The following is a 27,089-nucleotide window of genomic DNA, read 5'->3' on the forward strand; positions in this document are numbered from 1 at the left end:
ACACAGTTAGAGATGTTTTGTCCCATTTGATTTATACTCTATCATTTCTCATTATATAGTTATGTTTGACTGTTGGTCTTCTAGTCCTGCAATTTATGAGAAAAAGAACTTTAAAAAAACATGTGTCTACCAAAAGTACTGCATACACCAAAACAGGTTGGGTGTTTTTTTCCCAGTTCTAAAAAGAAGGAAGAACTAACAGACTCCTGGACTTGGTGCTTTCCATTTGATATGTGTGGTATGTGAATATACCTAAAACAAATCAACAGTATCTGATTTTTTGCAAGGAATGTTCTTAATAGTATTATGCTGTACTGTATTTGCTTTATTTTCAAAGAGGAAAAATTGAATAAAAACTAGTGTGACTGTCCTGCACTGCAGAAACAGGATAAACATGAGTAGAATATAAACAGGAATGGCAGAGTGCCAGTAGCCCCTTGAATGTAAATCTGCAGGCAGCTATACCACAAGTTTGTTTCATTGCATTCCTTGCATTGCATAATACAATTTGTGTGGTTTAAGAAGATATGTACATGCATCTCATTACCACTGCTCTCCAAAATACGCCCAAAGCTTTATAGCCAGCTGCCTTTGAATTACAGTAACACCACTGGTGCTCTGTAAGATTTTTTTTTTTGTGGTTGTTGTTCTTGTGTAATGGATTTACATGTGAACTGCACTTGTTTGATGATATTTTAGCTTAGCCTTAGACCAAGACTATGGAAGCCCCATGGAATGAGGGAGGAGTAGCTAATCTTCATAGGTTCCTAAAAAATTTCAGACCAGGTTGCCTGATGATAACATATCTGAAAGGATGGGATATTTTGGTTAGCTTTTTGGGTTTTGGGGTTTTTTTGTGGGTTTTTCTTTTATTTGATTTTTTTTTTGTTCCAATGGTTTTGAAGCTGTAAAAGCTAGACCACAGCACTCTGGATTCTGGGGCCAAGTATCTTAAGTGCAAGGTAGTCAGTAGTTAGTTGAAACTGACTCTGAGAGTTAGAGAATTGCAGCCTTGCCCTCTGGGTTTATAAACAAATAAAAAGAGGTGATAGAAAGCTGAATGTCTGAAATGCAGGCAAGTATGGAATAATCCATGGAGTGTTTGTTGTGCAAATGTGTTTTATGCAGTGAGTCAGTACAGCAGACTTGTTCACTGTTCTGAGTCCATTTGTGTCCTGGATTCTTCTGCATACAATGTGTTTGTAGTCCTTTTGCCACCAGATTGCTAGTTTACAGTGAAGTATATGAGAAAATATTTTAAAATAAACAAGTAGTTTCCACCTACTCCAGTTCAGAAAGACAGAAATACTGAGTAAACATTAATTTTGAAAAAACTGGAATCATCCTTAATTTTGTTTGTCAGAATTGTACCTAGATTCTATCTGGATTGTTGTCTTGCAAATTAGACTGAAAACTGTCAAACAGGGTTTGTTTAGAAAGTTAGAGTAAAAGAAAGAGAAAAAATTTACTTTGGCTGCACTGTTAGAAACTGAATTTGTAATACATGTTATAACTTCATGGACACCTACTTCTTGATTTGCAGCAATTGAAATATGTATAAAGTATATAGAAGGTAATATAAAGGGATGTAGAGTAGGCAGTAACTTACTGAATGTGTATATGTGGTATGAAGAGAAGGGGGTGTGGTACCTCTTAAAAACAGTACCTGCTTGCAGCCAGTTGTGCTGTGATGTGTTGTCTCTAATAATATCAATGAAAACCCAGCAGACTGACAGTTGAACCAACTGCTCAGGACAGCTTATTGCTTCTTTTCGTTCTGTTTTGAGGATGTGACATTATCACGTCTGTCATATTTCTTCTGGATTATGTTTTCTATCATGTTTCAGATTTTCAAATACTAAGTATAATGTTAAAGCCTTCACATCACCAGCCTAGCTCTGTGCAGAATATTGGAAGAGCACAGGCTGTCTACATCACTACATCAGGCAGTGAGTTCATAAAATTGGGTGCTGTGGTCCTACCTGTGGCTCACAGCTGGTGCAATTAGGCTGAACAGTTCATTTGCTCCAAGTTTCAGCTTTATTAATTCAAAAGACTCATGTCTTTTCCCCCTGAATACCAAATGGATTACACTGTAATTTGCCTGTGCCCAAAATAAGCAATGCTATATACACCTGAGGACATGAGATTCTTTTGTTTTAAATCCTTAGAGATAATATATTAAACATACTCTAATCTTATTTTCTTTGTTTTGATTTACAACGCAGAAGATTTGTGAAATCAAAACTGAAGAGTGTATGTAAAACCTTTCTAAGAGCTTGTTCCAAAATTAAACAAATGTAAACAAAAATAATGTGAAAAATATGGTATTTTACGATGCAGAAATCCATTCATGTGATATTCATAAGTACAAGAGAGAAATTGTTTTGTTAAAGCAGCACCTCGGTTTGAAACAATCTTTCCACAATGAAAGGTTTGGGAAGTGTTTATATCCATTCCTGCTGGAGAGCTTACGTGATCAGGGAAACTTGCACTCTTAGAAATTAATCCATCCCTGTACATAAAGCCTGTCACTTGATTTGGACAGTCTTTACCATTTCACTGTTTTAATATTTTCTCCAGCATTGTCTGAGGTGACATTTGTTGTTGTTATATGCCATTGGTCTATACTCCCCCTGAACTTGCCAGTGATTTGGATCATATTCTAACAGTATTTCCTGACCTACTTCTTCCATGCAGCACAGTCCAGTCCACTTCTATCTTGGGCATAATTCTGCAATATTTACAGCAAAGTATTAGGGAAATATTTAATTAGAAATAAAAGATTAGAAAGAACCTCAAAAAGATGTCCTCTCCTTGCTGCAAGTCTGGATCAACTCTACCTAGACTGTTCCTCACAGATATTTAACTTTTTCTAAACACTTGTCAGCAGTGGACAGTTGAGTCTTCCAGTTCAGTCTAATGCTTGCCTAACTTTGTGCTAGGAAATGTCTACCTCCAGTGTAAAGTGAATTTCCTTAAATGCACTTACAACTTAGGAATTTTCTTGTTTCTCAGCAACCGTGATGTATTTCCTTTGCTGCTACCTGTTCCAGAAGTGAATACTCCTTCAAATCTTTCATTTCATAGACTAGAACTCGATGTTTTTATTTAATCCTTTGTTAGTTATTCCATAAGTATTTTAGAAGCCTAAAACTGGGCACAGTACTTGAAACAGGTACAGTATTCCATTGCAGAGTTAATGGAAGGACTGCTCTCCTACCACAAGGACATTTAAGTATGCAGTTAAAGGTGCGCATGCTTTTGTTGGAGTAAGGTAAAGTTGCCATTCTTCAGCTGAGATACAGTAACTGCTCATGTGTCTGCTCCCAGCAATTGCAGGGAAAAACAGGCTTGCAGGAATGGTCCCAGGTTCTGCATCTGGCTGGCTGTATGTGCAGTCAGTTTCTGTGTCAGGGACGGAGAAGGGGACAACTGTTACCAGCTGGGGACAGTGGCAGCGAGGATTCCTCATGCCCTGAGAGGTCTGACTTGATAACCAAAGGTCACAAAGCGTACCCAGCCAGCTGCCTAGCACTGCCAACAAATGGCATGAAGGTCTGTGCCATTCCAGGCAACACCCTTCAGCTTTGTAGTTTAAGCATAATTAGTTATGTTAGGGAGTTCTCAAAGAATTTCACAGTTTTGGAAGCACTACAGCTCCTTCTAGCAATAATTGTGTGTAGCCAGTCTTTTTTCCTACCCTCTTCAGTGCAATCGCTTTAGGGCTGGCAATTACAGCAAGTGCTTATGCATTAGGGTATGAGGAAAATTCTAAGTGTTTAAATCATCTTCAGAACATCATACAGGGTTTTAGGAAGAAAATTTTACTTTGTTCTTGAACACTCTTTCTTCATTTTCCCAACTTGGTGCGTATGCGTTTCTATTGCTTGCCTCCACTTACCTAAACATAATGTTCTGGTCGTAGACAAGAAGTGGAGAGAAAGTCGGGTAACCTCTCATGAAGCAATGTCTTCTGTAGGCAGTTATAACAGCTCTTCATTCTTGGTACGTGTTCTAAAGTGGAGGGCTTATGTCCTGTACTAATTCTAGGTGTAAGGAGGAGCCATTATGGGACCTATTTTTACTTTAAGGACAACCATGCATGTAGTGACTGGCAGTTTGTATAAAGAAATGACCTTCACGTGCACAGAAAAATTCAATTAGTGTTTCTTTTCAAGTATACATATTGACACCGCAGCACAGGTCACCCAGTTTTATCTCCACTTGATATTTGGTACATTTCATTCAGAAAATGTGTCTTTACACTTGGATGTCTCAGCGGTCAGCGAATAAATCACAGTCACAAGATTATCAGTGCAGTGCAGGGAAAGCCAAGATACTAAAAAAAAAGCATGAGGTCAAACTCATTCAAGGTCATACTAGTCTCTCTAAGCTGTTGAGTGGCACGTGATAATGTAGACAAAAACTTGAACGTTGATGCCGATGTACGAATAACTTTGTGTGAGGTACGAGGTGTGCCTGGGGCGTACGAGGAGTGCACGGAGGCCTCCGAGACACAGATACCTGAGTCACGAGTGTGCGTCAGGGCACGCCGAGGCGAAAATGACACCGCAGCCGGTCACAGGGGACCGACCAGGGTCGCGAGGCCGGCCCACCCCGCAGTTGTACCGGGGGCAGCTCGGGGGGCGGCCGTGCCCCGGAGCGCTCCCGCGGCTGCTGGCGGAGCCCGCAGGTGCGGGGCGCGGCGCCGGGAGCGCGCACGCTGCCCGGTGGGGGGGTCGCCGCGTCCCCGGCGAGGGCGGCGGCCGCCCCTCTGCAGCGCTGCGGGCAGGACGCGTGCGCCGTGCGCCGGGGGGGGCGGGCGCCGCAACCAGCGCACGGGGCTGCGGGCACGGGCGCCGGCATGAGCGGAGCCTCCGCCGCGCCCAGCCGGGGCTGAGCCGGGACACAAAGGGGACAGGCGGCCGCCATGGGCGAGCGGCTCCGCGCCCAGCCCGCCGCCCCGGCGGGGCCGCCGCCGCCCGCCGCCGCCTCCTGCTCGCTGCTCGGCGGGCTGCTGCAGAACGGCTTCCACCCCTCGGGCCCGCCGCTGAGCAACGGCGGCTGCGGGGAGGCGCCGCACCCGCTGCTGCTCCGCCCGGAGCTGCCGCCGCTCAGCCACGGCTCCCCGGCCAAGAAATGCAGGCTGCGCCGGAGGGTGGATTCGGGCCGGCGGCACAGGCCACGTAAGTGATGACCGCGGGGCTCTGCGGAGCGATGCCCGCCCGGACCCCTCCCCTCGGCGCGGCGCTGCCGCAGCTCGGCCCGGCGGGGCTCGGCGCTGGCCCCGTGTCAGACGGGTCCTGCGCCGCCTCCCTCCCTCCCTCCTTCCCTCCCTCCTTCCCTGCGGAGCGCCGCCCGGCCGGGGCTGGCGGCCGCCCGGCTCCGCTCCGCGGGCGTTCCGCCCCCGGCGGCCGTCGGGCGGGCGGAGCGAGGGCCCCGCGCGGCCAATGCGGCGGCGGCGGCCGGGCACGGCCCCGCTCCGGCGTGGGCCGGGCCCGCCCTGCGCCAATGGGGCGGCGGCGGGCGGGGAGCGGCGGCCCCGCACAAACGCGGACGGCCCGCGGGCGGCTGCTCTTCGCCCCGCGGCGCCCAGGGTCCTGCCGGCATCTCCTCCCCGCCGCACTCATGAAGCTCATAGTGCACAAGCAGCACTGTAAGTAACGCTGGGCCGGCGTCCCGGCGGGGGCGACCGGGGCGCTCTGGAGCGTGGGAAGGCTCTGCGCGCTTAGTCGGTGCTCGTTTTCCAAACGTTGTTAGAATTAAGAAACAAGTAGATCTGGGAACCCAGGGCAAGCTCTTCTGGCTGGGGGGAAAATATGTTGCAAACACGTTACATTTGTAATATGCTCCTCAGAAGCATCTCCTGTGGCTTTTGGTTAGTTGGTTTAGGAGGTGTTAGTGAACTGGCTGTCTGTTTTCAGGCTTGGTTTTAAGGCTGCGAAATTCAAACACCCATATTTGTAATATGCTTAATGTTATACAACTTGTTGATTAATAGTTTTACTTGATCATAGCTAACTTCTTATTTCTAAGTGTGGAGGTATTGAATAATTCCATAGTAAACTCTAGAAGTAAAACAATCTGATGGAAAAAGTACTGAATTTCTTTGCACTCTCACTTTGCTAGCCCTTCAAATAAAGGCAACAAATGTTTGCTTCTTTTTTAAAAATTCATCATGTTCCAAAAGGGTAATCAGGGGTAGTTAGGATCAGAGCTGCCCGCTGCCAAGACTTAAAGATGTTTCTACTCAGTAGGAAGTAGTGTGCATTCAGCTACTCTGGGGTTTTGTTTCTTTGTTTTGAAATGAACATTTAAAAAACTTGTCTGTATAAGCAGAACAAAATATTCAGAAACAGCCTTGAAGAGCTGCAGCTTAATGTAGGACTGCACATTAGCCAGTGCCTTTTCTGGCTCTTTAAATGTTTTTGCTCAGCTACACACACCACTTTCCCTTAGAATGTTCTCTGATTGATTAATCAAGTACTGCTTGCGTTACCTGTTGATAGTTAATTTAGTCCTCTATGAAATTTAACATATCCATGACCAGATCGTTCTCTGTCACAAACTGGTTTTGTAGTCTTTGACCAGCTTCACGTTTTCATTCATGAACAAAACCTGCAGAACTTGGACGAGCTTACATTTTAATTTGGTGTAACTAAGAAGAGTCAGCACTTGCATATCAAACTCTCCATAATAGTAAAACCTATTTTGAAGCAAAGAATAAAGCTTTTAGATAATCGTGTAATCACTTGATTGTGAAAGAATGAGGATTTTGGGTTTTCCATCCAATCTTGAGGGGAAAAAGAGCCCATCAGAGTAAAATTGTAGGTGATTGACTCCATTGCTTAAGATGAATGACAACTGAATCTTCAGTTGTGGGGTTTTCATGAAATGACAATGGAAACAGCAGGTGAGGGAAGTGCTTTGTAGAACTATTTTATGGGCATTTTCTTTGCTGATTAAAATGCATGAATGCTTGCAATTATACTTTTTAATTTATATAGTTTATTTTTTTACCAGAATAAATTTGAAATTATTAGTTGTGCAGGAAATTATGACAGGACATTGTCACTAGCTTTAAAAATTCTTGAACTATTACTCAAATTGTTCTGGTACTGCATAGTTTTCCACTGCATCCTCCTCTAGTGAATACTACACAGTACCGTTTTACTGGTTTTTTTAATCCTGGCCTTTGCAGATGTTTGTTCTGTGCTTAAGGACACATTGCAAAATGAAGTGCAGTTGCCACATGGCATGTGAGACTTCAGTATAGATTGTGGGGTTTGCTTTGTGTGGTGGAGAAGATAATGAGATAATTGGCATTTCCCAAATGAAACCTATCTTTCTATAGCAGTTATTCTTTTAATATTCTATATTCCCAAGTCTTTTTCCCTTCTGAGAAGGGAAGATTCCCTGTGAAACCAGTGTGCTTTGCTGACAAGCCTGCGGTGAGAGAAGACTCACCTAGTGATAGTTCTGCTGAGAATCGTCTTTGTTTTTCCTTTAGTTTAACTAGATGGGCTGTCAGGGGTGTTAGGCTTGTGTCAGTTTTGTGTGGATAAGTTTTGTGTCAATATGTGTGGATGGTTGTGCCTGTTTAACAAACAGCTCTGTGCTTTTGAGTTTGAATTTTTTTGGGTTTGATTGGTTTGAGTTTTTTTGTTTGGGAGGTTTTGTGATGTGTTTTTTGTAGGTTTTTTTCTTCTGGTGAGGAGGCAGACATTCAATAAGCCCTTGTTGCTGAAGATTAACTGGAAGGCTTCACCTGATACATGTGCATGATTTATTTAGCTCTAGCTTTGTAAGGTTTGAAGAAACTTCCATTACTAAGAAGATATAATTAATTTTTTGAACTACATATTCTATTTTTGTTCAAAATTTAAAAAATCTTCCATTTTATGTGTTTTTAAAACAGGAAGAAGTAATTGAAAAAGGTATGTAAACTATTATCAGTTTCTGTTTTTAATAAAAATCAGCTTTCAGAAGCTGTGAGAATACTATGCCATTTTATGTGTGTCTCTTGATTTTTTTTCCCTGTTACTGTTCTTGGCTCTCTCACCTCTTCCGGATCCAATTAAAAAAGTTCTTAGACCATCAATGTCAAGCAATGCAAATTAAATGTAAATGAAGTAATAGGATTTCAACATAGGTGTGCTCAGAAAGAAAAGCAGCTGAACCTAAGATATCTAGTCTATCTATGACTAAAATATCAGAGTATTGATACCCCCATTCAAATGACTGATTAAAAAAATAGAGATACTGTCCCTTATTTGAGGAAATACAGGTCTGGTAACAGAGATATACAAGCTGAAACAGTTTTGGCCAAAGAAGAAACTGCTGCAGGTTGGTCATGAATAAATCTAGGGCCCAGGTAGAAAGAAGAAAGTTCTAACCAGAAGGATTCAGGCACAACCTCTTTCTGAGAGCTGAGGAGTAAAAAGATTCAGCTAACCTTGTGTGGTAGTTGTTTAAATGTATGAAAAGGATTACCCTTGGTTATCCTCTTAATGGGGGTAAATGTTACTTGATGACCTAGGAGTTCCCTTTGATCCTTGCTTCCCCTGAGCTCTTGTCTGTGATCAGAATGTTGTGATTTGATATTTACCTTCCACGTGCCCTCCTTATATCCTTATATTGTAAGCTAATGGTAAGATTTTTAAAAATCCAGTGTGTTGAAATCTGAATGTAATAATGCCTTGTAGAAATAGCCTGTTGGGTTCATACTCTTGCGAGTTGATGCAGAAACTAGGTAAAATGTGTCATGGAATTTCTCATGAGTGAACCTTTGCCCCAGATAGCACAGCTGTTGGTGTGCATCAGATTACCTAGTTATGCAATGCTGTAGATACCTTCTGTTTGCATTGTCACATGCTTCTTAGCTATATTTTGGACTAGTACAGATTTTTATCTCAAGGTAACAAACCAGTAAGTAGTTATCACTTACCTACAGTTTATTAACATAAAGATAATTCATTTTCTTAAGAAGACAAGCAGAGTCTTTGATTTATGGTAGTCTTTTAAGAAAACATGGATCATGTTGATGCTGGGACCTAGAAGTAGATTTTATGGCGTTATTTTTTATGACTTAGTGCTGTGTGGCAATACAGTCGAATAGTTCTGGTTTTGCCACAGTAATAACTTCTATTGATCCTGTAAGTATGTTGCATACCTACTCCTGAAAAGAGAGAAATCAGCTCATGAGCCTCATCAGACAACTTTAGTTAAAAAGTGCAATTTTTTAGATTGTGAAAGCATTTCTGCAACATATCCAGTGTCTTCATTGCTCATAGTAAATCATACAATTTTGACTAACTGCAATCAGCCTAAGATGTGTGTATGATGGATTTTACTTTCCCCTTCTTGCTTTCCTGGCTTTTTATAATTCAAGAAACTGGATATTTATTCAGGTTATCAATGAAATGCTGGACTTTCAGTTTAAAGCAAACCAATAAAAAACCCAAACAAGCAAAAACAATAAAAAACCACCTCCACAATTTTTCTCCCATTTTCCTTCAAGTCTGTGGAGACCTTATCTATAGTTTTCATTCTTTGATACCCCCTGGTTGTAGTACTGGGAGCTCTGATAATTTTGATGGCCTCTGAATCATCTTATTCCATGTATTCAGAGAGGCAGCAAAGCCCAGGAGCGCCTTCCAGTCTGCCTGCACATTCCCATGAGCACCTCATTCACTGGCGATACGAAAGTTGAAGTGTATAGGTACCAGCTGAGATGAATTATCTGGATACTGAAAAGAACTGATGGTGTTTCAGTTTTGAACATATTGATAGTAACGAAAGATACAATGAATATTTTTTTAAAATAATGACTGGAATACAGAAGTGTGTTTACTGTCACTCCAGTTGTACAGAAGTTCTGTGAATTTCAGGAACCTTGAGACTTGGTTTTTTTCCTAATTGGTCAACCAATCAAGATAGTTGTTGTTTTTATTGCAAGTGATTCCAACAGATAGTTGGTGCTAAAAGCTGTGAAGAAAATTAAGGTGCTGTTCTGCATAACTGAAATGCCCGTTTTTGCTGACTGATCTTGGGCTCTTTATATATGCTGAAGAAAACTGCCGCTGTTCTAAAAGCAAAGTTCCTTTCTTTCTGCAGCTCTCCATTTGGCTCACAAGAAACAAAATGAAAGGAACTTAGATTCCTAGAGAAAATAAGCTAGAAAAAAAAAGTGTCCTAGTATTTCTGCTTGCTTTTTAAATGCAAACACTGTATGTTGCTATCCCAAGAACTATACAGACTTGAAATAACTTCATAGTTATTTTCTACAGTACTTATTCTTTGTGAATGATTTAGTTACAACTCCTCAAAATCTTAAGATATGAAATTAAATGTCTTGGCAGTCATTCATGAATAACTCTCAGCTGTTAGTACTTCACACTTTTATTGCTGGTCTTGTGTTTGAATAGGAAGATGGTATGCTTTTTCCCTCTCTTACAGATGAAAGCTACACTACAGCTTTAAAGCAACTGTTGGTGCAGGGTAGAGTGTTGCAAATTTTATGCCCTTAATGAAAAATATCGGAAGTTGGCTTACGCTTAGCTACGGGCTGATTCTGTATCCCATAGTCCAACCATGCTGCTTTTAAAATTAAGCTTCCTGCTTGCCTAGTTAAGATATATCTGAGGAGGAGCCTTACTGTTCCAGTGGGACAGGTAATTAAAGTTCTCAGTCGCTTAAATAAAGATTTGTGTAAATCGCAATGGGATTGGCATCCTGAGCTCCACTGCATTAGAATGTTGTGCAGTGTGGACCAGACAGCTTTTGCATAAATATTTACCTTGTGCTTCCAAAGTGTTTGGCTTACAGGTTAGTCTATGGTATCATATTTTTCCTCTTTAAAATAAAGCCTGTTTTAAAAACACTTGTTTTGAATTCTTCCCATTTCAGGGAGCTCTAATGTATCTGCATAGGATGATATATATCTTCCCAAACTGCAAATTAGACTTAATTTCAGTGTCTTGCAGCTTGTACGCCATGGAAAAAAAAATTAGACTTTACAACAGATGCTCTTAGGTGCTCTTAGAAAAACTGAACTGTAAGCAAGCTACTTCATTGCTTGTGCATTATGCCTGGCTTGTCCTTAGGGAAAGTGCGGCAGAAACTAATGATTCAATTACTTGGCATACAGCAATGGAGTGAAATAACTGTTTTAAACATCTGACATTAAAGGATTGGTTTGAGCAGGGAGGGTGTGTTAAAAAATGTGACTTTGAGCAGGGAGGGTGTGTTAAAAATTGTGACTTTCGAATTACTCAACCAGACAAGAATGATGTTGAGACCCTTGTGGTAAGAAAAAGAAGACTCTAAGCTTCTTTCAGTCTGATGCTGAGTAATTTAATAGTGATCTGTGACCACATGAGGAAGGACAGTGTGATTAGTACCTCCTATGCTTATTAATATCTTTGCTCCAAGTTGTTTGCTTTTAGGTTCACTGGCAGAAAAATCAGTTATGCACATGGTTTCAAGTTTGCATCAACACTAAGCTGGGATGCCTAAGTTGGTAGAATCACGTTTCTAGCAAGTCTACCTGATTCTCTCTAAAAGCAGGGAGGTGACTGTGTAACTGCTATTTTAGAAGTGTATCTTAGATGTTAGCCATATACTCAGCGCTTTTAATTTATTTTTTCTAAGAAACATTGCTAGCTGCCTCCTTCTGCACTACCTGTGTATAGATTTTGTATTCTCACTTTTTATTGCTTCATAAAGTTACCTGGCTTACAATTTAAAATGTATGCATGCATATATAAGTGGAGCATGCAGACTAACCTGATTCAGTTAGAATCTTCTGTCTGCATGTTTTCCATAGTCATTTTCTCTTGCTATTAACAGAACAAAGGCTTTGGTGGAGCTAGACCAGCTGGGGCAAATATATGTATGCTGAGAAGCAAATAGTGACATTTCTCTTATGGTTATATGATAGACTAACACATATACCAGCAAAGGCAATCAGTCTGTGGTCAAAAGACGGGTCTGTCAATGGTAAATATTGAACATAAGCCAGCTCACTTTTGGCTACTGTATACCAGGGATGCAGTTCCAACAGAGCTGCTGGTTCTGGTGGGTTGAAGTCTGGAGGCTTCCAGCATAATGAGAGTTCTGTATTGCTGCTCTTCAGACAGCGCTTTGTGACTGGAAATTCTGACTGGGCTTGGAAAGGCAACTGTAGATGTTACACAGTAGGAATATGACTTGAGAAATGTTTTTCTTCTGTTTGGTTGTCTGTTCCTCCTCCCCCTTAGTGTATTGGTAGAATTGGTGCCAGCTGGGTAAAACGCAATTTCGTTTCATTTCCCCCATTGGTGCCGATTGGGTGAAATGCAGTAAATGTGCTTTGTCAAGAGGTGCTGACTGAAGAGTAAAATGGTTTCCTGGGAAAAAAATGTTTTCATTTTATTAAAACCTGCTTCTCCGCAGAATAATATTTTGAGATTTTCTTTATTCATTTTCTCAGCTGAGGCTTTATGAAGCTTTAACTTAGGTGTCCAATAAATGTGAAATGGACATGTAAGTGACCCCCAGCTTTCAGGAGCAGATGCTGGTACTGTGACTGCAGTGAATTGTCATTCAGCAAATGATTTCAGTGATATGGCTAGCCTGTGTATTTATAGTGACTTTCTCTTTCTTCCTCCCCATCCCCTTTGTTCTTAGCGTTCCCATGGTTTGGAATGGATATCGGTGGAACACTGGTTAAACTGGTCTACTTTGAACCTAAGGACATTACTGCAGAGGAGGAACAGGAGGAAGTGGAAAACCTGAAAAGCATTAGGAAATACTTGACCTCTAATACAGCTTATGGTAAAACTGGCATTCGTGATGTCCACCTTGAACTGAAAAATTTGACTATGTGTGGACGCAAAGGAAACCTGCACTTCATCCGCTTTCCCAGCTGTGCCATGCACAGGTTCATACAGATGGGTAGTGAAAAGAACTTCTCCAGTTTGCACACTACGCTCTGTGCCACAGGAGGTGGAGCTTACAAGTTTGAGGAGGACTTTAGAACGGTAAGTGAACAGTTCATATGGGATCAGGGGGAAGTACTTTGGAAAAGCATCATGGGAGCCCTTCTATTAAAATTTGCAGGGAGGATAACTGGGTTTATTTTGTCCATCTTAACTGGTTAAGATTAACAGAATCAATTCACATTTGTTAATTGGTGGCATTGCTGAGAACATGGAGAGAGGAGGAAAGGGTATTCTACTGAAGTATTACTGTGCAGGATGTATTTAGTAAATGTGGGGTTTTTTAGAGTACAGCTGTGGTGATCAAATGCTTCATAATCAACCTGAGGGTATGTTATGACAACACAGAAGCCTTGACACTATACAGGTACCTGCAAACTGATTATCTATTGGAAAAGAAATGAAGCCATACTGACTGGAAATTTGATTCAGGTTCACTTCCCTTTGTATTAACATTCAGGCAGAGTGAAGTCAAGAGTCTTGGTGGAACATGGGGGAGAAACAAGGTATGGAAGCATAACAGTACCAGCTAGCTTTTGATTTCAGTTCTGGGAGTCTGCATCATGTAATAGCAGGTACAGTTGCTTTACTTTGTAAGGAATTTTGTGTCCCTCACTCCCACAGCTGTAGAACTGAACTGGAAGTTACCTGGTAGCTATTACAGCTAAGCATTTCTCTCTGTAGCTTTGGCTGCGTCTGCCATAAATATGCAATTTACACTGAGGGACCAGTCTTGCCTCAGTTGCGGTGTAGTTGATCCAGCACTGGAACCATAGTTGAAGTTCAGGCTGTTTTTCTATCTGTTGAGCAAATATACAAGATCACATAGCAAATGACTGGTGGACTTCAGCGTGAAATCCCATGTCTCTGCAGGGTTGGTTAGCATTCAGTGTGCTACAACACTTGCAGGTAGTTTAAGAAAAACCCTATAAAGGCTGGCTGGGGAGTTTTGTTGCATAATGCAATCAGTGAAGTGCACTCACACTTAAGTGAGTGCTTTGGACACCTCTTCCAGCTATCCAGTTCCACACCTTCCTTTACAGCAAATGTTTCTTGGCTCAAACTTCAATATCCATGGAGAATTACAGAAGAAAAATACTATCCATTACATGAAGGTTTGCTTTCTTAATCTCTCTCAAAGGCCTGGGTGTTCTGGGTACTGGCACTTGAATTGTCACACTTCATTAGCCATTGTAACAGCAGCTGGCTATCTCAGTGTGTTCTGCTGACTGTAAATTCACACTGGACAACAGCTTCAGGACTGCTGAAGCACTGAAATGTCTGTTTCAAATATTTGATCACTCTAATGCACCTGTAGAAGTAGCGAATACGTGCCAAGTCTAAATCTGGCTGTTGCAGGATTCAGTACTGTATAATGCCTTATATGGAGGAGACTTTAAATGTTCCTGTTTATTACTTAGAAGCAATGTGGAAAAACTAAGGTATGTTTGTGAACGTTGTTATTTTCATTTAAAAAATCTGGCTCAATGCTAGGAAACTCACGGTTTGATCTAGCAAACATGCTTTTGTTCTGGCCCTTTATTTCCCTATATATATGCTTTTAAGTTATTTATCTTTCATTGTATTTCTCAATGCTTATGTGACTTCTAGAATTGCGTAGATTTAGGACAGACGCTCCAACGTCTTGCAAAACAGCATTCAAATCCCAAAGAAGGAAGCCTTCTAAGATTGCAGAAGCTTTTTCTCCTTAAAATAGACAAGTAAACACCCTGTTGTCACTTGCCTGTTCCATTATCTAATCCTGAACCCCTAAACGGGTTGAATAGGTTTGATCTAGACATCTCTGTTGCTTTTGTGTATTAAGAAATAACATAAAATGGTGAGGCATCTTCTGTTTACCTTTAGCCTGTTTTCTGTGCCATAAAAAGGCAACTAAATCTACAAAGCTACCTAGGTTTAGCTATTTGACCTCCCTCGTGTGATCTGCAGCGCTGGATAGGAGGAGACCTGAAGAAGTCTCTGTGGTTTGCTTGTAGATTGCTAGCATTAATGATCAGTAGCTTGGCAAATCATGTGATTCATTCTTAACATCTGAATGCTTCCCTTAGAAGTAGAAAAACTAACTCTATTCATTAAACTAGGCCACAGGAATATTTTACCAACCATATGAATATACTTAATGTTCATTGAAGAGAGCATCAGAAAGTATTCACCGAAAGGACTATTTCCAGCTTAGGGGTTTTTTTCTTGATTTTCATTTTGTTTGGGGTTTTTTGGGGTGTTTTTTGTTCTTTTTTGCTCCCTTTGTGAATGACTGGTCTTTATGGCTGGCTGTCTTTATTTTCAGGTAACAGCGGTGTTAAGGCATGGGTGGATCTGATGCCTAATTCTGATAATCCTTCCTCCTTTCCCCAACATGTTCTGTCACTTCACATATTCTATAAATACTCAAATGACCACTTTTGTAAAAGTAAGGAGTACTTAGACTTGTTTGCTTGTATATCTGTGATAGGAATCTCTTCGTGCTCTGTGACTCCTCCATGATAGCACACGTACATTACTTGCCCAGAAGTTTGCTGTTAATGTAATGAGGAACAAATTCTTAAGCTGCCCCTCAGTTTTGTGAAGCAACTCAATGTAAAGGATACATGAGGGGGAGAGAAGAAAGAACTATTCAGACCTTTGTCTAAAACCTGCACTATTGAAAAAATTGTGTTGATTGCAGTGGCTCAAAGGTGGGATCTTTGTAATCCTTTCCTAAATAGACACCTGCAGAACCTGACTTGTCTTGAAAGCAATTTTACTGCTAATTTCAGTGGGAGCAGGGTGTGGGCCAGAAGAACCCCAGTGACTTAGTCAAGAACATTTGGGACAGGAGAGGAAGGAAGTCTCTTACCAACACAAACTCAGGCCTTGACCTTCCCCATAACCTGTAACGAAAATGCTTTAAAAGTGAGCTTGGCTGTTGGATAGTGATTGCCTTGTGCCAGTTACTAGCTGATTCTAAGGCTTGACTATGGTATGAACCGAATGCCTGATGACTTGTAGATTGTATTTATCTTAAAACAAATAAACTCACCATCCTGTGTTGTAGGATGAGTAAGCTGTGTAACTTAAGTTAACATAAGACGCTCAAAAGTCTTCTTGCTTGAGAAGGCTGTGCTCAGGCCGTAGCTGCTGGCCTGTAGTGTGTAGACTGGGCTGGAGTTGAATGCAGCATCCAGAGAATGCGTAAAGTAACCATGACACCTTCTGTAACTATCACAACAAGAAGCTAGGAAGCTCTTCAGAGGAAGTGGGAAGAAACAATGTGCATCTCTTCCCTGTCAAGAGAGGGGAGAGATCCCTACAGCTAGCTGGGCAAAAGGGCAGACCTCTGCAAAGGATTCCAGGCAAGTGCTTTTTTTGCCCAGAGCTGATTACAGAGCGAGTCTTGTCTTCTGCCTCAGTGAATGCTGGATATGTGCTTGCATTAGACTTTGTCTTGTTTGAATGTGAGTGGTTTGTTTCCCAGCTCCATAAAGAAGCAGGGTTGGGGGCTGAAGTGAAAATAATCAAAATATAAAGAAAGCAAAGTATGTCTTTATGAAAGTGGAGGAGAGGTAATGGGAGGGAGATGGAAGGAAAAGCTAGATCGTAAGCTATTCTAAGAAATAAAAACTGGAGCAATGCCCAGAAGACATAAAAGCCGGATTGATATAGTAAATGAGGCTGTTGTAATTGATAATTAAAAACTTGCAAGATGTTATGTTCCTAACAGTTTCTTACCGGAAAAATAGTCATGTTTCTAATTGAAAGTTCAAGAGACAAATGGATTTGTAACTGTATCCAGGTTCAGACTTTTCTGTGCTCACCAGAACTATGTAACAGTGTGAACTGTCATGGGAGGAAGTGTTGGCTACTTTTACCTGCTTGTAAGCATGGCTGAAGTTCTAAGTCCTTTGTTTTGATGGTCCTGGAGAGTTTCTTGAGATCTGAAGTGGTTTGTTCCCTTCCCCAGTATTTAAAAAAAAAAGAAATTACAGTCTGGCTATAATGCAGAAAAATTATTCTTTTAAAAAATGTTCATATGATTTCCCTGTAACCATGATGAATTTTCCCTCCAGGGTCCTCTATACAACTTTGCTCTGCAGTTGTTCCTCTCATAGCACAACTTTCTGACATAACTTTTCTATAGAGACACTGTGCTGAATATAGTTACAGGAGTGCAGAGTAGAGTAAGCTGAACATTATGCTGTCTGCCTTTACATTAGGAATTATAAAGAGCTGGGAAATACCTGCAAAGGCATTTTGTAAATATTGTAGGAAAAACATCCAATTAAATGTGCTTCTGTATGCAGCTTCTGGTTTTCTTTTTGCATATTTGTACCTAAACTTTGGTTCCTGCAAGGAGAAGAAGTTTATACAGCTGAAAGTTGAGGGTAAGTAGTGTGTGGTATGTCAGGTGATGGCAGCAGGACGAAATGTTTGCCTACTTGCAAATTAATTACAATGGCTTCAGGCACATCTATTTTGCAATGCAGTTTTGCTGCTTTGAGATATTGTGAGCAAAGGAACAAATAGCAAAAAGGCAGTTCTATAGGGATGGGAAGGGACTGAATTCTGACACTGGCTCTGTCATGGCTTATTGTGCAAGATCGGGTGACTACACTTCTTGCAACTTTCCCCTAATTTCTCTTTAGCAAGAACAGTGGTAGCTCACTAAGCTGCTTGGAGCCTTGGGTGTCTGGTGGCTGCAGAGCTTGTGGTTCTCTGAATGAAGGTGAATCGACATAGAATAGCGATGCCAGTCTTGCTCTTTTCAGAAATTAAAACCAGACTGCTGCAACAACTCAGGGAAATAGTTTTTCATTCTGCTATGAATATCATACATGAAAGAAAGCAGTAATAGAACTTTTCTGCTTACAGTATATCAGCTGTTAAATATAGCACAGAGCTATAAAAAGCAAACCAAATTCTAGTATGTCTTTTATATATGGAGGCCTGGACCTAATAAAACCTCTATGTGTAGTGCTTGAGAAAGAATCTGAGTAGTTTCTTTTGTTCTGTTCTTACAAAATTGGTGGGCTGACTGGAGAGTTTGTAGAATCAAGGATTTTGTCTGTGTTTTTGCACTGATGCCAGAAGTGCTTTACTGTTGGATTTGTATTGCTTGTTTGTGTCTTGGAAGGCCTCTGACTAGTGCTTACCTATTTGTAAAAGCTTAGCATGGATCATACAAAAGCAGCTTGTGGCCAGGTATTTGTCTTACAGGAGAACAGAGGTTTTGACAAGTAGGGACCATAAATCTGCTAATGACTTGTCTTTGTATAACAGTTTCTAGTTCAAGTCTTTTTTGCTGTATTTCTGTAATTGTGATTTGCGTAGCCATGTGCTGACAAAGAAAAAAAAATGAAGAGATTGCAAAAGTTACCAGAGGAAATACAGAAACAAGAAGAAATTATATCCACCTGTCTCTCTTGTCCTATGAACAACTGGATCTATATTGAGTATTTGAGACTGCTGGTTTTTTTGGTCTTAATTCTTTTCTATGGTTCCAGGATTTGAGGACTGGCAAGTAGAACAAAAAGGCAGACCCAAAGAGTGAGCTGGTTTTCAGTTATGGCAAACTGGACCAATGTACAAGTAGAGAAAAGACTTCATGGGAGAGATTTAAATAGCTCAAAAGAATGTAACCTATTGGCCATGCCTGTTCCATAAAAATATCTTTCCTCTTTACAGTGATTTAATATAGCTTCCAGTATTAAAAATAGGACATAGTTACCCATTTAAGATTTCTCCATTAGCTGTTATAAAAACATCCTGCAATATGCAAATGTTTGAGAACCAGATCTCTACTGTATAACTCTATTGTTTGTAGTACTGTCGCTTTCTTTTGCTAGAAAGTAGAGTTAGGTGAGATGGACTTTGCAAGTGTGAGGATGCAAATGACCTCAAGATTTGAATGGGGAAATTTACAGGTTTTTTTGCTCCCTCTCCTCTACCTAAAACTGGAATGGAGACTTTCTACAGATTGTCACTGTATTCTGTCTTTAGAAAGGGATGTGATTTCTAATTCTAGTGAACAGAATGCTATGGCAAGTAGACATGTCTGATTAAGCACAGTTTTTGTGACCTATGAAATCTCAGAGGGAAAGTCCTTTGTAAGCTTTTTTTTTTATTTTCTGTCTTCTGCTACAACTGTATTTTTACAAACATTTTATATTTATGAACATTTTGCTGGGGACATGGGCCTGACAATCTTTCTGTTTGGGTTTTTTTGTATGTTTTTTCACCAAACATAGTGAATACCCTGTTTTTCATTAAGCATTTTAAAGTGCTCATGGTAATTTAAAGAAATAACTCTCAGATTACTGGTGACATACTAAAAAAAAATGCACATCTTTTAAACATAATTCACTGTGTATTTAATGCATATTAACATACCATGCACATCTTAAAGCTTCTACTGAAAATTTCACTAAATTGATGGGAAATGTAGTTGGATGATGAGCTAAAGTACTTTGCATCCTGAGGAATGGTGATGTGTAGGCATGTGTCAGATACTCCCCAAAAGCTGCAGCTCCTCTTGGGCAATGAGGGGAAATAAATTTATTGCTCTAGAATACTGAGGGGGAGAAATATTTTCTGCTTGCAGAGCAGAGAATGTCTCAAAGGCATGGGAACTAAATGGCATTACTGCATAGCATGTCATTGCTCTGGGAGGTACCTGCTGTCAGGCAGATAGCAAACTTTTATTTCAGACTTCATGCTTAGATCTTTGTACTGTTTAAATAGGATAATGTGTTACTATTAAAGTGATCAAAGTGCTTCAACAGAGCCTTTTGTCCTTCTTAGTGTTGTATTATACTAGGAAATGTTTATTTATTCATTTCTTGTTTTTCTCTTCCAGATTGCTGACCTACAGCTCCACAAACTGGATGAATTGGACTGTTTGATCCAGGGCCTCCTTTTTGTTGATTCTGTTGGTTTCAATGGCCAACCAGAGTGCTATTACTTTGAAAATCCCACAGATCCTGAACAGTGCCAGAAAAAGCCTTACTGCCTTGATAATCCATATCCTATGCTGCTGGTTAACATAGGCTCAGGGGTCAGCATCCTAGCTGTGTATTCCAAGGACAATTATAAGAGAGTTACAGGATCCAGGTAAATTTAATTTTGTTTCTTTTAATTCTCTTTTCTTTTCTCTTTAGTAATTGAACAGGTAGAACTAGACAGTGTGAGCAGTAGGTGCAGCCCTAAATTGTGTTTGTCTTACCATTTCTTTTAAAAGCCAGTAGCAAGGCTGAAAACATCACAGGATTCCTTCAGAGTGGGGTCTACATAAGGGAAATCATTGATCCATTCAGCTTTACATCTGCTTTAGTCTCTTGTTGGTATTCTTACCTAGTTCCCATCTCTTGCTGTGAATTACCGAAATCAAGCTGTCCCAGGAAATGAATCTTCTCTCCCCGGCTCTGATCCCCTGGAACAGCCTGATCAATGAAATATGTTAGGGCTTAGTAGTTAGGATATGCCCAGCATGTAGGAAAACTGTGTAGACTTTATTTTGACACAGGAACCTCACTAGATCCCTTGTTTCCTTACTGATTGCACCTGTCTTTGGACTGTACTGGTACATTAAGGAATGCCAGTGTGTAAAGACTAGAATCTGATTGTCTGAATTCATTGTTACTTTGTCCTCAGTGTGATTTTAGCCTCAGTCAGCTAGTGCTGTCTGAACTGATTTATAGGGTACAGCTGAGTTGAAATGGTCTCTGGCCTATGTTCAGTAAGGGATTTAGATGTGCCTGCTCTGTTTAGGAATTCAGGAGTTCTGCAGAGTGGATGCAAAATTTTGTTCTTAAGGTCAAAAAACCAGCCTGAAGCATGGTTAAGTTTGCTCTGAAGATTTGGAAACAGTGCTAACTTTTAGGAAAGCTTTTAGTTACAGATGTGTCCATCCAGAGATGTAGCAAAAATACCAATAACTCTATCCAACTTTTTTCTCATACATGCAAACTGAACTGATATACTTCATTTTTCATAATCTAGTAATAGTAAAAAGAAAAGCAAACAAACCACCAAAACAGAAACCTAAAAAAAATCACCTTTCAAAACAACAACTGAAGAAGCTTCTCGGAGTCGCTATAGTTCCTTCCAAACCTGCATTCTGTTCTTCAGTGCATGGTACATATTAAGGTTTCTCCTGTATATTGCACATGACTGCACATGTGTCTTCTGTTGCCTTATCTGGGCATATCTTTGTCACAATGGTAGCCATGAGCCATTTTTTTGTATACAGTACAGATGGACACAAGTTGAATGAGAGAAGTATTGGTCTTCTTGCAGTTCTGTTTGTTTTTCAAGCACAATAGTTTTGTCATCTGTAGATGTGCTTCTGATCCTTTCCACTGTGTAAGGAAAAACGTGACTGCAGTGGGTTGTTGACTTGTTATAAGTGATGTCTTGTGGCTGACGTGGAGAGCTTTCTATTGTTCAGACCCTGAGTATATTACAGTGCTACTAGATGTGTTCTAAAAAGCCTGATAGTCCAAGAGCACAGACTAAATGGTGTTCCTGTCTGACCTCCTGTGCTTTTTCATGAAGTGCAAGCATGGTGTCTCACTGATCCTCTTGTTTACAGTGGCTCCAGTTGGTGTGACTGCAGTCAGTGCAATAAGCTAACTTTCTCAGGGGCTAAGAAAGAATGAGAAAGGATGTAGAGGTTAGTAAGTTGAAGTTCATGTCTGTTAAGACTGAAGAATCCAGAGTAGAATTTTAATGGGTTGACAACCTGTTATGCACAGCTAAATCTTCCCTGCTAAATTTATATAGTCAGTAAATACTGTACTTGAGCCTTTACAAGATACTAAAGTGACTGCTCCTTGCTCAGAGTTCTTGCAGGGAAGGAACATTCAGGACTGATACTAGCCTTGCTTTGAACAGGAACCAACCAGTGGCTTCCTGCCACTGGCTAGATCTGTCTTGGCTGCCTGCCCCTGTATAGATATTTAACTTTGTTCACTGTTTATTCTTTCATCACTGATTTGAGTGCTCTTCTGGCTAATTATTCTTGCACAAGGAAAATTGTTAAGAGTGCTACAAATAGCAAAGTGGTATCCGTAGTGTTGGATTGGACTTCATTCTTAGCTAACCCTTTATTTAGTATAATTTCTCCTATTTAAGTATTAAAGACTTAAGAGTAGTTCAGTTAAAACCACACTGCATGACACTTGAGTTAAATAGCAACTCAATTTAGAGTATCTGTCTTCACTCCTTTAAGGGAGTTACAAGACACAGTTGGTAGCTCCATAGACCTTGTTGCAAGTGGGGGTCTGAAGAGTTGTGGTAAAAACTGGTTCAAGCTGCTGGTCTGAAGGGACTGTGCTTTTCTAGTCTTGGAGGAGGAACGTTCCTGGGCCTGTGCTGTCTGCTCACTGGCTGCGAGACGTTTGAAGAAGCGCTAGAAATGGCTGCAAAAGGAGACAGCACCAATGTGGATAAGCTGGTGAAAGATATTTATGGAGGAGACTATGAGCGGTTTGGCCTTCAGGGGTCTGCTGTAGCATCAAGGTATGTGTTAATTGAGCTGTTTTTAAGGAGTCCATTGGGAAACTTCCTGTGCATGCTAAACTGAGTGCATAATCCCTGGACTATGTACTAAGTCCATGTGGTTATGTCACTCGATGTATCATGTGATTTGTCCTTAGATCTCTCACTTCTTACTCTTTTTTTTTTTTTTAAACGGGTATAAGCAATGCTTGACATATTTTCCTTCTATTTAAGTTACAATTATTTTAGAAGTGTCCTTACTCATTGTTCTACCTTTCTAATGAGATCACTTTTCACATTTCAAATCTGTCACAAATCAATGGATACCAAGTCTAAGCCAAGCTTATTAAATTACAAAATTTTAAGGGCTTTTAGCACTCCTAAATATCTCATATTAAAAGATACCATCTTCCTCACACAGCTTCGGTCATATGATGAGTAAAGAAAAGAGAGATTCCATCAGTAAAGAGGACTTGGCCAGAGCTACTTTGGTCACCATCACCAACAACATAGGTTCTATTGCTCGCATGTGTGCACTGAATGAGGTAAGTTATTTACCACGAGCTTAAAACCTTTAGAAACAACACAGTGAGATTTAGCAACAACACAGTGCTGGCATAGTAGGTGTGTAACTGACCTTGGTAAATATGCATATATTTAATGTGTTATGTGTATGCTTTGATGCAAAGTGAAAGGTACTTTGAGCTTCAAAGGTAGGCAAGAGGGGAGAAAAGTTAACTGTAAAGATCTCCTTGAAGCCTTGAGCTTCAGCCTAGGGCTGTTCAGTTCCTCTCAAGCTGTAATACATAGATATTAACACCTTTGTAATAAAAATTATTACTCCCAACTACCTTGTAGTTATTAACAGGTTTTACTATACCATGACAAATTTTATTTTGAGTACTGTTTTGCTTGGATTGTTTGCATAGCGTGGCAAGTTCAAATTGTGTATCGTGTTAAATGTTTTGATAGTTATAGGAACCTTTGCATTAGGTCAGAAAGAAGAAAAATACACTTGAGGCATTATCCTGCCTCAGACTCCTATCAGATTCTTGTTACATTTTTTTATTTAGGCATGCTAAATATGGATGGATTGTTCCATTCATACACCTTTCCAACTTCTAGCAGTTAAAAAAACCCAACAAACCCACACACAAAAACTCCACCACAAAACCAAATGTTTAGACCCTTGTTTATATCTGCACATTGCATCCTTTACTATTATGTGGTAACTAATCTCTTTTATCTGCTCTGAATGAATTTATATAATTTTTTTAATACACAGGTCTTTTAGCTGGACAGCACTCTGTCAGTAGAAGAATTGTTTCTTTTTTTTATATTTTTAATCATCAGCACATCCACAGAGCCCAAATAAACCCCAATAAAGCAAAACCAAGAAATGTACCAAACTGCCATCTGTTTACTTTATGGGGTCCCATCTAGCTTTTGGCTTTATGAGAAATGGGAAATAATTACTAGTGCTTTTGGTGGGTGTGGGTTTTGATTTTATTTTTTAATAAATTTTTGCCACATCTCCCTTGTGCTCTTTCCAAGACAGAAGGTCCTAATACTTAATCTCCTTTCTTATGGAAGACACTATCTCTTGCTTTCACTGTTTCATTATGTGTTTTTAATCTTCTTATGCTTCTAATTTTAGGACTGAATGGTCAGATCTTCATGTGGTATTCAGAGTGTTGTTGCTCAATGAATTTGTGATGGCATGTTGATAAATTTTGTGTTCTGATTTCCTTTACTAACAGCTCTTAATATTTCATTTTTGTGAGCATGGAACTCAATTTTAAGGAACCATCCACTGTCCCTCCACAGTCTTGTCTTAAAGTAGCTAATTTGGAGCCTATCATTGTCTGAATACTCAAGTGTTTCTGTTTTACCCCCTTTCATTTGTGTAATTTTATTTTTTTAATTTAAACTTCATCTACCACTTTTTCTTTAGTCATTGGGCGTAAGTCTCTTCAGCATTGCTATGCTGTTAATTTTTTATTCTCTTTTGACTAACTTTGTATGCCAGTTATGTTTGTTGCTCATTGCTCTCTAGACCACTTTTAAAATATGTTGAACAGCACAAGTTTTAGTGTATGCCCCTATCAAATGCCACTGATAACCTTCTTTCATTGTGAAAAGTGGCTTCAGACATATATATGTGTGTGTGTGTGTGTGTGTGAGTGTTTTTGGGGGTGTTTTTGGCAATTTGACTCTTTCAGTCAAGATAATTCTCTTTCAGTGTTCTCTTTGCTTTCAGCTTCTTTACAGTGTTGCCTTGTGGCATGGAGTTCAAGCAGCATTGTACAGGGCTATCAAAGCATGGAGAGTTGCAGCAGGGAGCCACATGCGATGCTTTCAGAGGAGGAAATAGGCTACTAATGAAACTAATGCTTCTGAATCATCATGAAAAAGTTCCTAACATCTTTTTGTGGGCAGGCTTACTTAAAAACTGGACATGATCCATAGAATTTTGTGGAGGAATGTGGATTGATGTGTTAAGTATTCTTCATTTCACAGTGTCAAAGTAGAATTTATCCAACACATGAACTAAATTATTTTGTAGTTTTAGAGAATGAAAACTTCTTTTAGTAGCTTTACATACTATTAAAAAGAAAAATCAGACATGCAGTATCATTGCAAGTAACCTAATCTTCAGATAGTTTGCTCTTGGGGTAAAAAACCTAATGCTATCATTCTGCTAAATAATCTAGACACCTAAATGCCTTTGGGAGACGTGGCTGACTTAAAGCAAGCTTGATGAATGAAATCTCCAAATAAGAGCTTAAAAACAGTTGAATATGACATTCTTTTATGGAGCTTGTATATATTAGATTAGGGTTATGGTGAAGCTCACTTTTAGGTTGACAGAATCAATTTATGCCCTGAAGCATGACTTTTGATAAGTTTTTCCCAGTGATTGCAGCTTTAATATTGTGTTGAAAATGACTTGCATATGTGCAGGAAAAAATGAGGCTGGGGAATAAGTGAAATATTCTGTCTGAAGAACTTCAAAGCAAATTTGCTTGCGCAAAGTTGGCAGGGGGGTAGAAAAATTCCATAGTCTGGAACCATTTGGCTACACATCATTTGAAGTGGTCTGTCCTAGGCACGGCAGAACTGCATAAGGGAAACCAATGCCCTGGTTTATACTTTTCTTACTAGCAGAACATGCAAGTTGCATCTGAACAAGCCTTCTTGCAAAAGTATGTGTGGGGTTTCTTATTGCATTATTGATATAGATTTCCCTGTTCAATTATATTGGCAAATATGTGAATACACTACATTGAAGCTATACTGTAGCTTTCTACTGCAGGGTATTTGAACAATTTAATGAGACCCACAGAGTGCATGTCTTTTCTAGGATGTTGTAATTTGATTAGCTTAGGTAAGCATGTCATCACCATCTCTTCATCAGTTTAAGACTTCTGTCTTTCAGCTTTGAAAGCTTCAGCAGTGGACACAATTTAAAGTAAATTGACAAGACTCCCTTAAGAGATAAAAGTAGCATTTCTTCATTTTCCAGCTCCTAAAAAATGCTGGGTTTTTAGTTCAGTTCAAAAAATCCAGGAAACTTTGTATCATTAATACAGTTTTTAATCTTGTCAAGAAATTTTGGAAAATAAAATTGATATTAAATTTTCATGTTGATATACTCTCTGCTATTCTAGTAGGTATGACTAGTATTTTTAGATTCAAATTTTACAGCAGTGTTTATACTCTGTGTTAGGTACTGTTTGTTTCAATTTCTGGTAACAATAGCTTTGTGTTTATATACAGAAAAGAATAATATGAATGTGAAACTGAAATGTAGATTCTAATCAGTTTGATGGTATTGCATTATAGGAAATTAATTAGTTCCATGTTTGTCCCTCCTTTATCAGAAATTACTTCAGAGACAAAACTGCCTTATCAAAGGATGCAAGGTGCTCTTGGCTATGTTCAATAGCAGTCTTTTGAAATTTGAGATGTTCTTATTTTCAGTCATAAATTCAATAAAGTTTGTGTTGATGTGTTTGATTGGTGTTGAGGGCAATCAGATATGTAACTCAGTCATTGGCAAATGATAAATGAGTTACTGCATCTGGGTACCTCGCTCTCCAACACCGAGTATTCCAGTGAGAATGTTCTCTGTGGGATGTCATGTGCACAGTGCTGGACACGATAGAACTGTGGTCTGTAGCAAAGGAATTGCTGCAGAGCCAAGTGTTGGGCTTTATAGAGCTGTATCAGTGTAGAGAGGTAACCCTTGGTAATTCTAGCCCCTGTGCAAAGGTTTTCTGGTAATTTTCTACAGAGGACTCCTGAAGATCCTTTTCTAGGGTACTTCAGGATTCCTGTAAAAGCTTCTGTCTCCAGGATTTGGCCTCCTACTGAATCTTCTATACCAATTCTAGTGTATGGTGAACATCATGGTACACCAATGCAAAATGCAAGTGCATTTTTGTGCATAACAGGCAGAACTGGGCTTGGTGAAATAGTTGTTATGGGCATTGTTTAAACACCAGACAGAACCGTTGCTTACTGCAGTGATGTACGTACAGGAAAGGATAGCCCATGGCTTTCTTACTGGCAGCTTAGTGCTGATGATTCAAAAATCTTAATTTCCTG

The 27,089-nt window shown here is 40.0% G+C and overlaps 1 protein-coding gene across 7 annotated transcripts in view; it reads left to right on the forward strand.

Annotated features, from left to right (window-relative positions):
* The window catches only part of PANK1 (pantothenate kinase 1), a 36,041-nt gene that overhangs the window by 6,226 nt on the left and 2,726 nt on the right, over positions 1 to 27,089 (forward strand). For 4 of the 7 annotated variants that reach the window (XM_017840111.1, XM_017840092.1, XM_017840104.1 and 1 more), the window contains 4 exons: positions 12,673 to 13,025; positions 19,837 to 20,090; positions 22,323 to 22,499; positions 22,900 to 23,023. In XM_017840111.1, the coding sequence (XP_017695600.1) occupies positions 12,690 to 13,025; positions 19,837 to 20,090; positions 22,323 to 22,499; positions 22,900 to 23,023 (891 nt within the window). In that variant the 5' untranslated portion in view covers positions 12,673 to 12,689. Of the gene's footprint in view, positions 1 to 4,933; positions 5,190 to 5,551; positions 5,660 to 12,672; positions 13,026 to 19,836; positions 20,091 to 22,322; positions 22,500 to 22,899; positions 23,024 to 27,089 lie in introns of those variants that run through there. The other 3 variants (XM_017840079.1, XM_017840096.1, XM_017840119.1) reach the window with 3 other exon arrangements.

Source organism: Lepidothrix coronata, unplaced genomic scaffold (assembly GCF_001604755.1).
Source record: "Lepidothrix coronata isolate B3197 unplaced genomic scaffold, Lepidothrix_coronata-1.0 Scaffold8, whole genome shotgun sequence".
Taxonomy (NCBI): Eukaryota; Metazoa; Chordata; class Aves; order Passeriformes; family Pipridae; genus Lepidothrix; species Lepidothrix coronata.